Source organism: Vitis vinifera, chromosome 7 (assembly GCF_030704535.1).
Source record: "Vitis vinifera cultivar Pinot Noir 40024 chromosome 7, ASM3070453v1".
Classification (NCBI taxonomy): Eukaryota; Viridiplantae; Streptophyta; class Magnoliopsida; order Vitales; family Vitaceae; genus Vitis; species Vitis vinifera.
In genome coordinates, this window is record NC_081811.1 from 24,394,002 (window position 1) to 24,410,046 (window position 16,045).

The window sequence follows — 16,045 nt, forward strand, 5'->3', positions numbered from 1 at the left end:
TTGAATTTCCATCTTCCATTAATTTTAACAATACTTTTTTTTGGTGTCTGGTGCCAGGCAAAAAAGAACCATTCATTGGAATCAATTGATTATGAAATTGAAGATGAGTAAGTATTCAGACCAAGATCTATATTCATCTAATTCCTAATATACTTCATTGGACGATCCTGCATCCCATACAATTACTCTAAACTCCATGTCTGGTTTTCATCTAATCTAAGATCGATGTAATCTAATTCAACCATACTGATCTCTTAGATGGATTACTATTCCAATGCTAATGTGATAATAATATAACAGACAACAGTACCATGACTGTAGAAGGTTGATTTCTATAACTGAGAGTGGTCTCATTTGTGTAGAAGGTTGGTTTTACATTAGAGTGAGGTTTAGAAATATTAAACCCCTAGAAAGGAGCACATTTGCTTTCATTTGAAAGCCGCCTTGGACTAGGATTGGGGAGAAAAGTTCTTCACCATGACGATCTTATATGTGGAACACGCATGTCCAGCTTACCATTGTTTCTTGGATGTAATTTAAATTGAGCTGAACTCAAGCTGGATTGAGGCCTGATTTATGCACTGTAAGGTTTAACCCTGTCATCCTTCAGCAGAATGTTTATTTTATTTTGCCTGCTTAGATTACCCCAGGCTGACCCTGGTTCAGCTTCTTCACATAGATAGATGTATAGGGTATGTAGTTTTTTTTTCCCTTATGATCAGTACTGTATTTTCATGGTTAGTAGAATCCTCTCTACAAATTGATTACTTGAAGTGTTTTAGTACCTCCTATGGACTCTGATTCTGGAGTTTTAACCCTGCTCATACTACTTGTACCTTTCACTGTGCTGGAGAATATTAAGGTACATCTTTGATGAAGCTGATAGAAATTAAAATGTTAAGTCATCAGCTTTTAGCTGTTTTATTATTAAGAACTATTTGGTGCAGATTTTTAGCAAAGCTTTATTATTCCTAGATCAAAAGGTTCATTACGATAGTGCAAATGTTGGATGTTTTATAAGTTTCAGACATATGCTTCTTGTCAGTTTTGCGGATGCTTAATTAGGTTGTCTTGTAGTTCTAATTTCCTGCTTTTTCTGAGACTTCATTTTTGTCATATGCTGTGGGTATTTTATTTTCATAGCATATAATTTATTGATTAAAACTACCAGCTAATATGGTACAACCGAGCCTTATTTTTAATCTGTGACTTAAGCTACATAACCATAACTTATTGATAGTTGGAACATTTTATGACAAACTTTTCTTCTTGACTCTCTTTAAACTCAACTCTTTTGTTAATCCGTACACAGGGTTGCAATTTATAGGCTTGAGGACATGAAAACTGACTTGCAAAATAGAGTTGCAGAAGAGGTAACTTTCAACATATGTTTCCTTCTCTGAGAATACCTTTTGTTTATTCCATCATAACCTAATGCATATGTTTCCATACTAGGCAAAAGGGAATGCAATTCTTCAAGCAAGTCTGGAAAGAAGAAAGCAGGCTTTGCAGGAGTGCCGTTCAGCACTTGAACAAGATGTATATAACAAAAGATCAACTTTCTCTTTTGCTTTTTATTGGAAAGTTTTGCATGCTTAGTATTTTTGCAGGTCATGATGCTTACATATTTCAGATTATTGAGACTTAGTTTTGACTAATTCAAAATATCAACTATTTTAAAACTACCTTAGAGTAAACTGCAACTCAGACTGATTCATACTCTTCCAAAGTGCTACATGGACTGGTTCGTATGCTTTGATTTTCACATTTTAGTAAAGGAAGTAGGACAAGCATAAGATTGTCTATGATTTTGAACAGAATATAGAGAAATTGAGAAGAACTACATGGAGTGAACTCATCTTTTTTAAACATAAGATTGGATCCTGTGAGCCTTATCCTGACAATTTTGGTCATTTTATGGTTGAAAGCATGATCCACCATGATTTGAAATTATTTTGCAACAGGTCTGAACTTGATGGCAACCCTCTGAAATAGATGCCAAATTCCTAGGAGGTTAGTGTATGATAATGAGATTGCCCTGCCATGAACATTGGCTGAGGCCAGTTCATTTGAGAGGAAAGCCACCCTATTAATTATGCAATTTAAATCTATGAAACCAAGGACTTCATAATTGAATGGTATTCATCTCTTAGTACTTAAGTCGTGATGAATTAAAAGAATTGTGTAAGATGGTTTGTCATATGTGTTGCCATTGACCATGATGAAACCATTGCTGTCATCCATGCGATAAGCTATTAAGGTAGGGTAGGTGACATGGAGGTCTTTGAGGAGCAGGCCTTAAGTGTCATGTTGGCTGCATCAAATGCCCCATCAACAACTACAAGTGCCACATACACAGCAGCAATAGCTAGATCAATCAATTAGTGTAGTATTTCAGCTTTTGCTACAGATTAAGTCTTATGCCTTTAGTGTAGGAGTCCTTTGAGTTGTATTATTAAAATTTTATTTGAATTAGGTAATTGTACTTCTACTTGGAGTCCTATTAGGAGAGTTTGAGTCTGACTAGGAAGAAGAATTGTTTTCTCTAATATTAATATTTTCTTTAGTGCTGAATTTATTTGCACAAGCCCTATTTTAGGATTTCATTGCATTTTTTGTTCAAAGGGCATTGGTTTTGCTTCAGTTGGTATCATAGCCTTGGCTTTTTTCCACTCTGAAGATTGTTTGGCCGTGTGGAGAATTTGCACCATGCCAAAGAAGAGAAATCATCCATAACATTTTGTGCTGCTCCCATATCAGAAATTGGAAACTAATCAAGAGCAGATGGTAACCATATTGAATGACCTCCAAAGGCAAGTAGAAGCCCCACCTATCATATGATTTTATTAGAAACTGTTCTTTGTGATCAGGTCATTTCTGAGGAGGAAGATAATGAATTCAATGAAGAAGAGCAAGGGTTTCAGTAATTGTTTCTTTGAAAAGCAAGTTGAACCATTCTCACGTGTCCATTAAGGAAGAAATTCTGGATTCAACATTGAAATTCTAGAATTTCTCGGGAAATCTAAAAGGTAACGGTGTTACTGACTGGTTACTAGCTTTAGATAGAGTATTTGATCACAGAGATGTGCCGGAAATCAAAATGGTGAAACTAGTAGCTTGGCTAAGAGGAAGAACCTCAGCTTGGTAGGATTCACTAGGCCTCACTTAGCAAAAAAATGGAAAGCATAAAATTTCGAATTGGGAGAAGATGAGAAAGAAGGTTTGGAAAACTTTTCTTCCTTACAATTATTCTCTGTTAATGAAATGAAAACTCTATAACTATAGGCAAGGAGCAATATCTGTGGATGACTACTCAGTTCTTCAATTTCATTCTTTGGAATAAGTTGCAAAAGGATTGTTCTAAGCCTTTGATATTGTCTTATGTGGATAATATTTTGTTAGAAAGTTTTCAATTCTTATAAAGGAAGTAACCTATTATAAAATTTTCATATAGAAGTAAGTTTTCCCTATATAGAATTTTCCTATAAAATCAATATAGAATATAGGAAGAAATTTTGACCTATAGAGTGTGCTTTTGGATATAATTGGGATTTGAAAATTGATAGCTTTAAGATTGTAATTATTCCTTTAAATTTGTGAATTGATCTCCCCTCTCCTTATGTACATAGATACATTGCTAAATCACATTAAATCTTGTCTTGTCCTATCATTGCTTTCTAGTTTGTTTTTCATTCTTTTATATTTTTGTTCACTTGCTTTTGCATAACAATTGGTATTAGAGTTAACCCTGAGGGGTAACTCAGATGGTCCAGCCTTGGGTTTGCTCCCCAATGGTCACCAATTCGAGTCCCTTCAAGGCCACTGGAGGTTTACCAGTTGTTAACTTCAAGGCCCTGTGGGATTAGTCGAGGTGCGCGTAAGCTAGCTTGGACATCCATGGTTATCAAAAAAAAAAAAAACAATTAGTATTAGAGTTAACATGATGTCTAGGAGAAGTACAAGATAACTAGATTTTTTGGGAATAAATTCTCTCCATGATAATGACGAATGAAGAGTCTACTCATTCAACAAGAAGTTCACAAGACATTATAAGAAAAAAAATAAAAACTCGAATAAATGATAAATGAGATGTAACAACCCACTTCCAACCATGTAGATATTATTTGCTCCACACCTAAAGGACTCTTATGGCTTTAAAAGGCATCTACAGTGTAAAGAGAAGTCCATACATATATAATGATATAAACTTTTTCCCTATCAATGTGTGATATCACAATCACTCTCTATGCAGACACATAGGATTCTGTGGTCAAACACACAGAAATATCTTACATGACCAAACAAACTTTCACATCAGGGTTAAAGATCGATTCTGATACCATTTGTTATAACTCTCTCCTCCCTATATAGATATTGTCTACTCTGGGCCATATGGATCTTCACGGCTTTAAAATGTGTCCACATGGTTGATAGGAACTTATATATATATATATATATATATATATAATGTCATAAACTTTTTCCCTTATCTTATGTGGGATATCACATGAAATGTTCGGAGAGATAAATGAAAAGGCTACTAGTGGCTATCCATCTAAATCTCTAGTATGAAGTAATACATAATATGAACTTGATCGATGAAGCAACAACCGAAGATCTCTAGACAAGCATGAATAAAATCATCGGAAATTATAAGCATATGCATGAAATAGCAATGTATTTTCTGGGATAGTCCTCAATATTTTCAATTGAGGATAACCTTAAATTATTAGGATGCATGTGAAGAGTGGATTATCCTTGAAGTAAAATGCCCTAGACCTCTAAGAATTTCTGATTTTGTTTATTGTTTGGGAGCTTATTTTTCATGTATATTAAGTTTGCATTGAGCTTTGTATTATGCACATGCATATAAGAATGTTTGGAATATCTTGATATCAACTTATCATGCACTTTTGTTGGGTTGCTGGAATTGAGGCACTTCAATCTGTAAGCCAAAAATAAATATTTTCAATGCTTTTTTTTTATAGGATAGTAAAGCTTTTTGCTTTATAATTGTTGAATGTGAGGAATTAGAATTGGTGGAAAGAGGGTTAGAGATGAAACAACTGCAGTTTTATGCTAGCCTGCAGTTATTCTTGTGTAAAAATACCTGACATAAAAGACCCTTGAACATCGTACTCTAACTCAATAAGAACTCTAGAACTACTCTGTTCCAACAGAAAAGATAGAGGCATGGGGTGGTTACTCCCATATGATGAGCTGGTTCTTTAGGGGATTCTATTCACTGAAAAAATTCCATTTCATGTAACGAGTATTTAGCAATTTCTCCACTTTATGCAACCAACTTGAATTCTATCAGGACATCCTATCTCAGTAACCCTTATGGGGGTTTATCAATATTAAATCCTCCTAATTTGAGCCCCCTGAATATTTATGCTTAAATGATTCATGTGACAACTTTCGACCTTTCTGTTATCTTACCCCCCTTCACAGGGGCTTTTTGATCTTCTATTCTATTCCACTTGGTATGATATGAATCCCCAACCTAAGGTTTTTTCTAATTTTCATTTTTTAGGTACAACCTTTTCAAAGCAACTCTTCATGTACAAGTATAAATTACCCCACCTCACTCCATTCAGTGCCTGTATATAAATTCTACAGGGGAATACGAACTAGACATTCCTTAATATTTGAACTGATTTGTCCATCGTTAAAAAATTTGTACTAAATTTAATTTTAAGAGAAGGTGTTATTTTATGACAGGTGGCAAGGCTAAAGAAACAGTTGCAAGAAGATAAGGGTTGGAGGGAAGCTTTGGAAGCTGGGCTGCACCTGCCATATGGTCACTTAACCATCTCAACCACTACCAATGACAGGGTCAGTTCAGCAAATAATTAGTCATTCACTGAATGCATGACGGTTGTAGAACACATTCATAATTTGAAACTGGCCTACAGATGAATGCAGATCTTGAGGAAATTCCTCCTGCAGAAGCAGATTTGAAGCAGCAGGTTGAAGATCTCCATGTGCATATTCGTCAACAACTTGAATGGAACAATGGATTTTTATGTGGTTCATGTAGTCAACATTCACAACCTCTGCATTATCCTGCAACTTTGTAAGACTTTTATTTTTCTTCTCTGCTCCATGGTTGCATTGTCTCCATTGCCTGCAATAGATGCTTTTATTCTCATTTATTAGAAAAATCAATATTTTCGTTTTTGATGTTTTTTCTTTAACTAAGGTGTGACTCAAATAAACATTCTTGGCTTGTATGTTAATTATCTTTCCAATTAACATTTAAGACTGCCTAAGTACAGATTTTAGTTTAGGGGTACAGGTTTAGATGTAGAGATGATGTGTTTTGTTTAAGCATTAGTTTGTTGAATCTCTTGTTCTATCACAGGAATGATAAACAGAAGGATGCTGGAGTTCCACTTACTTCCCATCTTAAAGAAAGCTCAATGCGAAGCAAGGTATGCTTTTCATGTCTTGTACCTTCTCATGGTTTTCCCATTGGTATGATATGACCAGAATTTTAAATCTTGATTTTCTCTGTAGATATTTTTTGAAATTGAGAGATTAATGAGTTTTGTCCTGCAACATAATTAATATTTTGGAATCTTCTGAAGCTGAAAAAAAGTAACACTGGGGTGAAGATTTTGAACATTGATGGAGCTCTATGAATTATAAATTTATCTGGCTTATGGAACCACTCATTCAAATCAGTGGAAGGTAGAGGTGCTTTGGCAGAAAAGTTATTTTTCATGTGTGGCAGAAAAATTAAAAGTTATTTGAACCCAGTCATAGGATTTCAGACTTTTGGCCTTGATTAATAATTCAATCGCTCAATAGTTTCTTTCTCCAACTATTTGGGAATACAACACACACTATGCTTCATCATTTTAGCCTATCAAAATCCATAACTTCAATGAAGAGATGAGATTATGAATCTTTTCTTATTTAGTTATTATGTCTATAAACAACTTTCTTCTCTTCTCCTTTACATTCACTTTGTAGCTGTTTATGTTTCTTTACAAGCCCTACCATTGCCATTGGTAATTCTCTGAATGCAACTGAATCATCTCATTTCATGCCTCATAGATTTTTCCAAATGTGCCCATGTACATTCTAAGCATTATTAAAGGATGTTAGGTAAATCAACTTAATTGACTTAATATAACTTAAAATTTTTATTCAAGTCATTAAGTTAGATTAAGCATATTTGGTAAAATAATATAATATCACAACTCAGTTAAAAATAACTTTTAGTATTCAATCAAAATAATAAATTTATTCTAAATCTCAAATATCTTTTGCCGAATTTACCCATATCTAATGAAGGTTTCCAACCATGACTCCACATTTATGACTCATTATTTTATACATCTATAATAATTTTAATATGTTTGTATAACGAACAAATTTATTGCTTAAGATTAATGAAAGTAAATATTAATTAAAATGAATGATGATCAATATTAACTCAAATTATCAAGGGTGAGCATATTAATTTGATAATTTAGAAAAAATTTAAAGTTAATATTACCAAACAACCTTAGTAAAAAATCAAGTAATAAGTTTTAAGCTAACACTTAAGAATAATTAAGTCATTCAGTAATAAGTAATAAGTTTTATTAAACATCCTCTTGGTTTTCCTACATGTCCATCTCTTTATCCTACTGTTGGGAATAGTTATCACATGAATAAGTCGTTTCTCAATAGCATTTCAAAGTCTTGTATTTTCCTCCACATCCCTTTTTAGTTTGATGGAAGAAAAATAAGTTGGAATATGACACCCAAAAAGCTTTTCACAATAGGCCAGCAAATCCAAGCATAAGAAGGTTCACCAGAGAATTGGAGGACCTGATGTAGCATAATTTTTTTATATCACCTTGTTTGGCTACAGTCAAGAAGTCCTTGACCAGGATTTGCCCAATTTTTCGTGTTCAGCTGTAACATTTCAAAAGGAGAAAAGAAACGCCAACCCATGATTCAACCCTGAAAACTGTTGATTTTATACTTTACATATTTTCAAAACATCTATTACTGGTACCCTTTTTTATTGTTTAGTATAAATTGCAGGACTAGTTTAATGCACTTTAAGATACATGAGTGACCTTACCAAAAAGATGTATTCAGGCAGTTACTGATGGCATCCAGAGTGTGTCTGATACTTTTCCCGATTCTACAAATGATTGTTTGTTCCAATTGATTCTCTTTGCATCTAAATTGCTACATCAATCAGAAAAAGGATCATCAGGTCAAATTCCTCATTTTGAGTTGAATCTTTGTTCCCTCTTTCAGTAAACAGGTCTATTCATTAATTATCCCACTTTGTTGCACCTTTACTATTGGAAATACTATGTTTTTTTTTCTCTTCAAAATTTACTTCACGCCATTCTATGCATTTCTTCATTTACAAATGCATGTATAAAGAATGCAACAAGAACTTCTCATTATATCAGATATATACCAAAATAGTCGTATGTCAAATAATGGGAAATGAAACATAAGGCTCTAGAGGAATGGCTAATAGTTCCTGATTTAATGTACATTTACATTATTGATTGAACCTTTGACTTGGATGAATTCCGTTGTCCATGAACAACAGGACATTAATACAAGCAGCACAAACATTGAGACGGTGAAGAAACAGGCTATACAACATCTACCAACCAAACAGCTGCTTCACAAGCAACAACTCAGTTTACCAGATCATGACAAAATTATATCATCCTGGCTTCCGGCTACTTCACCAGTGGAGGCATTGATAGAGCCTGCTGCTTCATTCACCTCTAGAAAGTTTGCTTTAAGGAGTGAGGTGAGCATTATATGCTTGTTTTCTGTCATTTTTTGTTGAAGGTGAAACTAAGTGTTAAGATGTTTTTGCTAATTTATGGCTCCTGGAGTGATGTTTTTTTTTTTTGGAAACCTCTTTGAAAAGCTATAGATTTGGCTTATCAGAATTTAATAAAATTGTTTATTCTGATCATAGGTGAATCCACAACAGGAAACCATTTCCACATCTTTTGCACTAACTAAGCTGACATCTCGGCTCAACTTCTTGAAGGAGAAGCGAACCCAAATTACAAAGGATATCCAAAATTTTGACAAAGGCTTAGGGTCTGATAGCCAATCACACCAGAATCAAGAAAATGTTTGAGGCGCAGCAGCCCATTTGTGGTCAAAAGCCAAGTGATTTCTGAAAAACATGAGAAATTTCAAGGATTGGAAGTCAAATCTCTTGCCTATGAATCCACCATCATCTATTCTTGGGAACCTTATTGGGTTTGCATCTCATTTGCACTCAGAAGCAAGTGGTTTATGACTGACTGGAACATATGTACAGTTTATTTATCTTATCAATGTTTTCTGCACTACTCATCCAGTTTTGCAAAGTAGCCTAGCTTTGGGAGAGAAAGAGAATTGAGGATTTTCTGCAATACTCTTCCAGTTTTGCAAAGTAGCCTAGCTTTGAGAGAGAAAATTGAGGATTTTATTTAGCATTGAGATGCACTGATATCATGTAGTTAGATTAAAGATGCAGTTTGTACAGGAAATGCAAACATATTCCTTTTTGTTGCCACAAGAACTCGAGCATTTTAGATACGTTATGATTGAATAATTTTACAAGTCGTAGTTGTAGTTGTCGTTCAGATATCCATCACAAATGATGATTTCACAAGTAAAACTGACGTCCAAATCCATCCCAGAGGAATCACTTGTTAGGAGGACTTGAACGGGGCCATCGATTTTGCGTGGTCTTAGCTTCTGGGTCACAATATGCAGTCAACGTGGCATATGGTTCTGGGTCTATATGCAGCAAAACGTTAGGCAGATGGTCATCTGCAGTGCGGAAAAATTCGTTCAGATTGTAGCAATCTGCATGGTGGAAATGTTCAAATTGTGATGTGCCCAACATGAAAGTGACGAAGGCAATTTGACAATTATAGCCAGCCACTCAATCGATGACCCCATGACTAGGCCTATTGCTTAACATGTCAGACTGATTCTAACGTGGCCATGACGGCGACATTTAAAAAAAGTCACCCCAATGCGTATAAGGTATCAACATCAAATCACTAAATGACACGGCCCCAGATGCACCTAACCAGAAACCATCACCATTAATCACCTTCCTCCCTCTTTCCATCTCCAAAACTCCAAATCCGTTCCTTCAATTATCTCTTCATAACTCATCCAACTCCATCACCTAATTATCGTATAAGGCCAAAAAAACAGATAAACAGCCCCTTCCAAGTGTCGGCAAGCAAGGCAAGCAAGCCCATGCTATTGGATCGTGGTTCTTGTGAATGCATCCCACCCTCCAAATTCATCATCCACCTCGTGTTCGGTTGTATGGGGCATTTACAATTTGGTTGTGTGGCGCATTTACAAGAAAGGGATTAATTCTGCATAAAGAAATATCGTAATGTTGACGACCCATTCATAATTCCAAATTCCTAAGCAAGCAACAATGGGCATCTGTGGACTCTACGCGTAAAGGGTTAATGGGCATTTTCCTGTGCCCTCCACGCTCCCTGGGCGGCTGGGCCCCTACTCAAATTCCAATTTATTCAATAAAATCATCAGCCCTCCACATTTCCATAAACCAAAGCATCGAATGATACTGTTTTTGTTTTCTTCTTATAATTTAAAATAAAACACGAAATTAAAATTCCTAATATTCTTGATCGTCATCATCAGAAATCTTTGAGCAGCTTGCGGACCTGTTCCAGTGTGACGAAGAGCACAATAGTGAAAGGTCCCTGCCTTGAGATTGTAGGGATGAACCCCTTGTAGAGGGCCATCGGTCCCTCTGCGCGTACTGTTTTCAGGGCGCAGTCCAAAGCTCCGGTGTACGGCGGCGCCGCCCCCGGCTCCACCTTCATGTTCATCACCCTGGTTTTGATTACGTCCACAGGGTTTGAGGCCACTGCCGCTACAAATCCGGCGGCGAAGCTCGCCGTCACGTGCGTTCCGAGGCCGTCCTTCATCAGACCCTTTTGTAGGATTGTCTCCTTGATCTGATCGTAGGAGGCGAGTTGCGAGGCTGTGACGAGCATGGCGCGATTCACCGTAAGGGAGGAGCCGCGCCACAGACTAGTGACTCCCTCCTGTTTGGACATTCTGGTTATGGCGTCCAGAACGCTTTTGTAGTTGCGGCGCTGGGCCAGAGGGAGGCGGCCGTCGGCTTGCATTCGGACCATGGCCACGTCGGCAGGGTTTCCGACGACGGCCCCGATCCCGCCGGCGATCAGTCCAGCTCCTATCTTGCTTACGAGCGGCATGTTGCCGGTAGCTGGGTCAGTCCATTTCTTCTTAAGAATGTCGTAGAGACCCATGCGAGTAGTGGAGTACAGCGTTTGGCGAAGGACGGTGGCAGAGACGCCGGAGAAGAGAGCGACCACCCCTTCCTGTTGCACGATCCGGACTCCGACGGTGATCGGACCCACGCGCGGGGGCCGAGTCACGTGGACAGCCGTGGGAGCGGCGCCTGTCTGGAAAGCGAGCGCTGGACGGAGAGTTTGAACGGCGGGATTGGGAACCTGCGTCTCACCCTGGAGCTGCATCCGGACCTTGATGAGGTCGAGCGGGTGGGTGGAACACCCAGCGATGATCGAAGCAATACCCCCTTCAACAAAGCCCTTGAGACCCATCTCTAAGTTTTCTCAGAAACCAAACACACAATCAAACTGGACCCAGCAAGTGAAAAAACGAAAAGATGGGTTCTTTTTGCTTAAATCCCTTTGTCCAGGGCTTTTAAGAAAAAGAAGAAGAAAATCTAAGAGGACCAGTTGGAGTTGGGGTTCATATCACTGGAAACAAGGAGATGGGAATGGAGGCCAAATGCAATGGAAGAGGAATGTGGGACGTTGGGTCTCTGAGACATATGCTGGTTGCGTATCCAAGAGAGAACGCTGCAATGAATGATATGGTTTGTGGAAGACCAGAAGCGAAACGCCTTTATAGAAACAGGGCGTGAATGGGAAAGGAGGTGGAAAAGTCTCCAAAATTTACGCAGTGATACCTGTGGATCCCTACTCCTCCTACTTCCCGTTCTACACCGTTTCCCCCTTGACTTGGGCGTCTCCTGGCTGGGCCAAAGCCTACCCTATTTCCATTTCAACATCGCCCTTTACAATCATCCGATTTTAAAGGTAAATATTAAATACCATTCCCATTGCTTTAAAAATCCAACTTATTTAATCTACTCTCATAAACACACAACACAATTTGATGATAAAAATGGAAAAATAAATTAATAAAAAATCCATTTATTAAAAGACTAAACGATCTTCAAAATTCAAACAAAATTTGTAGTACTCCATTGAAACTCGCTAACAATTTCTATACAATTTGAACACATTTTTCCTTCTGAGTATGATTGAAAGGGACAAGCTAAATAATGCATGACACCGAGCGCTGCTTAATCGGAAATCAAAATGCACCTCCCACGTGCTAATTTAAAAATTAAAAGAGACAGACGAAAGAAATATCAGTTAGAAGAGGTGGAGAAAGTCATGAAATTAGAAGCTAGCCATATTGGAAGGGTTTTGGGGAGTTTGAATGGTCATTGGGGTCAAGTAGCTTGACTTTATTGAATGAAAATTAGAATAATGGAATGGTATTATTAGGAAGTAACGACTATTGGGTATGTCCGAAAGTTATGCTTGACTTCGATTCCTCCTCATCCCACACACTCAGAAGCTAAAATTAAAATTCCGAACTTTTCATGGAGCTATGGACTTAGAGGTGGGCGGGATTTGGTGGAGGTGCTGACCAGGTTACCATGGTGGGGTCTCCAAATTTTAATAAAACAAAAAGAGGATCGTCGCCTGAGAGATTCGAACTCTCGCGGGGAAACCCCATGTACTTAGCAGGCACACGCCTTAACCACTCGGCCAAAGCGACTGTTGATTCTATGCTTTTCTCTATAAAATTTTCACTACTAGTTTGTTCTTTCCACAATCGCCACAGTTTCTCCTCCGTGCAATCACTACTGCACAATTTGTAAAGGGAAAATGAGGACCAGCCATTAAATTTGTTAAAGAATAACTAAAAGTTAGTGCAACTAAAAGTGAATCCCTATGGTCAAATTAAAGTGAGAAGCCAATAACATACTTACAAGTTGAAAGTGACTTCATAAGGTTTAAGTGAAGGATGTATTGATTTCAACACTTCCTTAAATGTCAAGTCATTGAAAAGATAAGAAGATGAATCCTATACGAAAAAGGTTGAAATGAAGGATAATGAAAGGGAGAATGAAAATTAAGATAAAATGAGAATGGAAATAGAAAAATAATATTTTCCTATTACCAAGATGCAATTGATTTCATATGTTGTATATATTCATAGTTATATAGTTTAGTCATGATTGGTTGAAACCATAGTTCGATATGGGATTACGATTAGGATAGTTGTAACGACCCGCACCCAACCATATAGATATTGTCCGTTTTGGGCCCAAGGGGGCCCTCATGACTTTAAAACACGTCTACTTGGTTAAGAAGAGTTTCTACATATATAGCGTTAGGAACATTCTCCCCTATCCGATGTGGGACATCACAAACACCCCTCCATACAAACACAACGTCCTCATTATGTCCCATGGGATTGTGGGGTCAAACAGACAAACACTCCTTACGGAGCCAAACAAATCCCTACATCGGGGTCGAGGATTGACTCTGATATCATTTGTAACGACCCGCACCCAATCGTGTAGATATTGTCCGCTTTGGGCCCAAGGGGGTCCTCACGGCTTTAAAATGCGTCTACTTGGTTAAGAGGAGTCTCTACATATATAGCGCCAGGAACATTCTCCCATATCCGATGTGGGACATCACAATAGTCTATACTAATTTGACTTTTTTGAAGTAGGTTAAATTATCATTGTTGGATAATCATAGTCAATATTAACCTTAATTGGTTCTATATTATGTTTAAGGGAGCTATATTACTTATAACTTGAATAAGGTTAAGTTTATCTATCGTGCTAGACTTGTTGTCCCTGATGTTTGGGGGGTAGGTATGTCATTTAAGTCACTTGTAGGGCATGATAATCAAGCTAGATGAATTTCATCATTTAAAGGAGAAAATCAAAATTGTAAGGGCTTCCTTATCAAAATCGATGAGGCTTTTGAATGAACCATAGGAAGCTTCTTGCCATCATTTTCTCACAAACCAAGGTTTGATCACATATACCTAAAATCTTTAACACTCATTATGCACTTAATGTGCATCAAATTTAAGCACTATGGCTTCCTCAACCTATCCTTGTCACTAACCATGCTAACATGTGGACAACCTAACTTCTTCCACAATAAATAAATAAATAAAAAGGGAGCACTAAAAGTTAAGAAAGGGATATATCACTTAATTAGGTTTTTACTAATCCAACTTAAACTAATAACCCAAAAGGGATGGAAAGGGAATAAATTGGGCCATGATTGCTTTTTAACAATTTTTATAAATGTTAATGTAAATGATAATTATAAGCAACAATTACAATATTAAAGACAATGGAATATAAGGAGAAACAAGAAGAGAGAATGCAAACTCCAATTTTATAATGGTTTAACCTAATTTTGAGTTATGTCCACTCTACTTAAGCTTCACTCCCAAGTTGAGGTTCCATTATCTTCAAGGTTTCAAATCAAGTTTTATAACTTTGTATACTTTGATTTTCGGTTTCAAAGGACCTTCAATAATCTTTGAAAGATACATCACTCTTGAAAACTCTAAGTGATATCTCACACTTGGCAAAATCATCAAGTGATGATTCACATTTGAATTTTTCCCTCAAATGATATCTATACTTGATCTCACCCTCACAAGGTTATCAAATTGAGTTTATAAAGATAAAAAAACTCGTAATTTATAATTTTGTTTAATGGGTACAACACAAATTAGGATTGATAAGATATATCAAGAATGATGCGAGGTTAAGTTCAATGCACTCATAAGTCTTTTCAAAAGTTTAATGGATAATTGAACAATAGTGTGGAACATTTTTCTATTCAATGCATGAAGGATAAAGCTTTTTATATAGAAGAGAAAGTCCAAACAAGTCATTTGGTAAGTTAAGATCAACTTATTAACCTTTTAATCGAATCAATTCACTAGTCATTGAGTGATAGAGCAATACAATAGATGACCAATAGACCTTGCAACTCAACTGGTCAAGCTCCAATGCTTAACAAGTGGTCATTAACCTTGGAGTACAAATTGCCCTTTAGGCCACTTGGATTAGCCGACTTCCCCCTTTATTTTTGATATCTTATCAAATATATAAGTTTTAGCACAAAAACATGGGAAACAAACTTGCTATGAACTTCTTACTATTTTGAAAAATCTTTATAAAAATATTGTTAACGAATTTAAACTTAAATTTTTCCTCAAAAATATTTTCATCTAAATTATAAAGTATAAAATCATTTAAGAACTTGTGAAGTGTTGCAATTTAACAAAAATATGCAATCTTAACTTATTGCACCCACAATCTTACATAGAAATCTTAAGGATAAACTTGATAAACCTATCATTGATTTCCACTTTCAGTCCATATATTTTCATTTTTATGACTCTAAAGAATTTTTGTTGCTTGTGAAATTTCATTGTAAAACGTTAAGTTCAATCCTTATTTTATAAACATAAAAAACAGGAGATTAATCAAATCTTAGTCTCACATACTTTGACATCGATTTCATAACTTTTCATTCGATGATCCCCTTACCAACTTAAGCATCTAAGCCCTTGTGCCTTGTAAAAGGCTCTAGGCTTAACAGTTTGTTCATTTGCAATCCTAAAAAGCGACTTTGAGTAAGTAAGAAGGAAAAGCGCAAGTAAAAAAGTTGTCCATGGAAACCTTATTGAAGGCCAAAGATGATTCATAAATTTTTTTATAAATTGCTTGATTGTTAAAGAATTCAATATATTAACTTTTGCTTGATTCATAGTTCATTTATCTGGTAAGAAAATTTAAGAAAGTTTAGAGAAATCGGTTAGAAGTTTAAGTATGAGTAAACATATGTGTGCATTACTCTTTATTTATGTATATGTTAACCCTTATCTAATCATG

General features: G+C 36.3%; 2 protein-coding genes and 1 non-coding gene across 9 annotated transcripts in view; 1 reads left to right on the forward strand and 2 right to left on the reverse strand.

The window, feature by feature from the left end:
- Positions 1-11,906, forward strand: part of LOC100853474 (rho GTPase-activating protein REN1) — a 33,310-nt gene extending 21,404 nt beyond the window's left edge. For all 7 annotated transcript variants that reach the window (XM_059738560.1, XM_059738558.1, XM_059738561.1 and 4 more), the window contains 8 exons: positions 58-107; positions 1,313-1,373; positions 1,456-1,539; positions 5,725-5,838; positions 5,919-6,079; positions 6,368-6,437; positions 8,576-8,785; positions 8,960-11,906. In XM_059738560.1, the coding sequence (XP_059594543.1) occupies positions 58-107; positions 1,313-1,373; positions 1,456-1,539; positions 5,725-5,838; positions 5,919-6,079; positions 6,368-6,437; positions 8,576-8,785; positions 8,960-9,127 (918 nt within the window). In that variant the 3' untranslated portion in view covers positions 9,128-11,906. The remainder of the gene's footprint in view (positions 1-57; positions 108-1,312; positions 1,374-1,455; positions 1,540-5,724; positions 5,839-5,918; positions 6,080-6,367; positions 6,438-8,575; positions 8,786-8,959) is intronic.
- Positions 10,523-11,624, reverse strand: LOC100266307 (probable mitochondrial 2-oxoglutarate/malate carrier protein-like). Its single transcript, XM_002274081.5, has one exon. The coding sequence runs from the start codon at positions 11,622-11,624 to the stop codon at positions 10,668-10,670; it is 957 nt and encodes a 318-aa protein (XP_002274117.1). The 3' UTR covers positions 10,523-10,667.
- An 891-nt stretch (positions 11,907-12,797) lies between the features above and the next one.
- Positions 12,798-12,879, reverse strand: TRNAS-GCU (transfer RNA serine (anticodon GCU)). The gene has a single exon. It is a non-coding gene; the product is annotated as a tRNA-Ser (tRNA).
- Between the last annotated feature and the right edge of the window lie 3,166 nt (positions 12,880-16,045).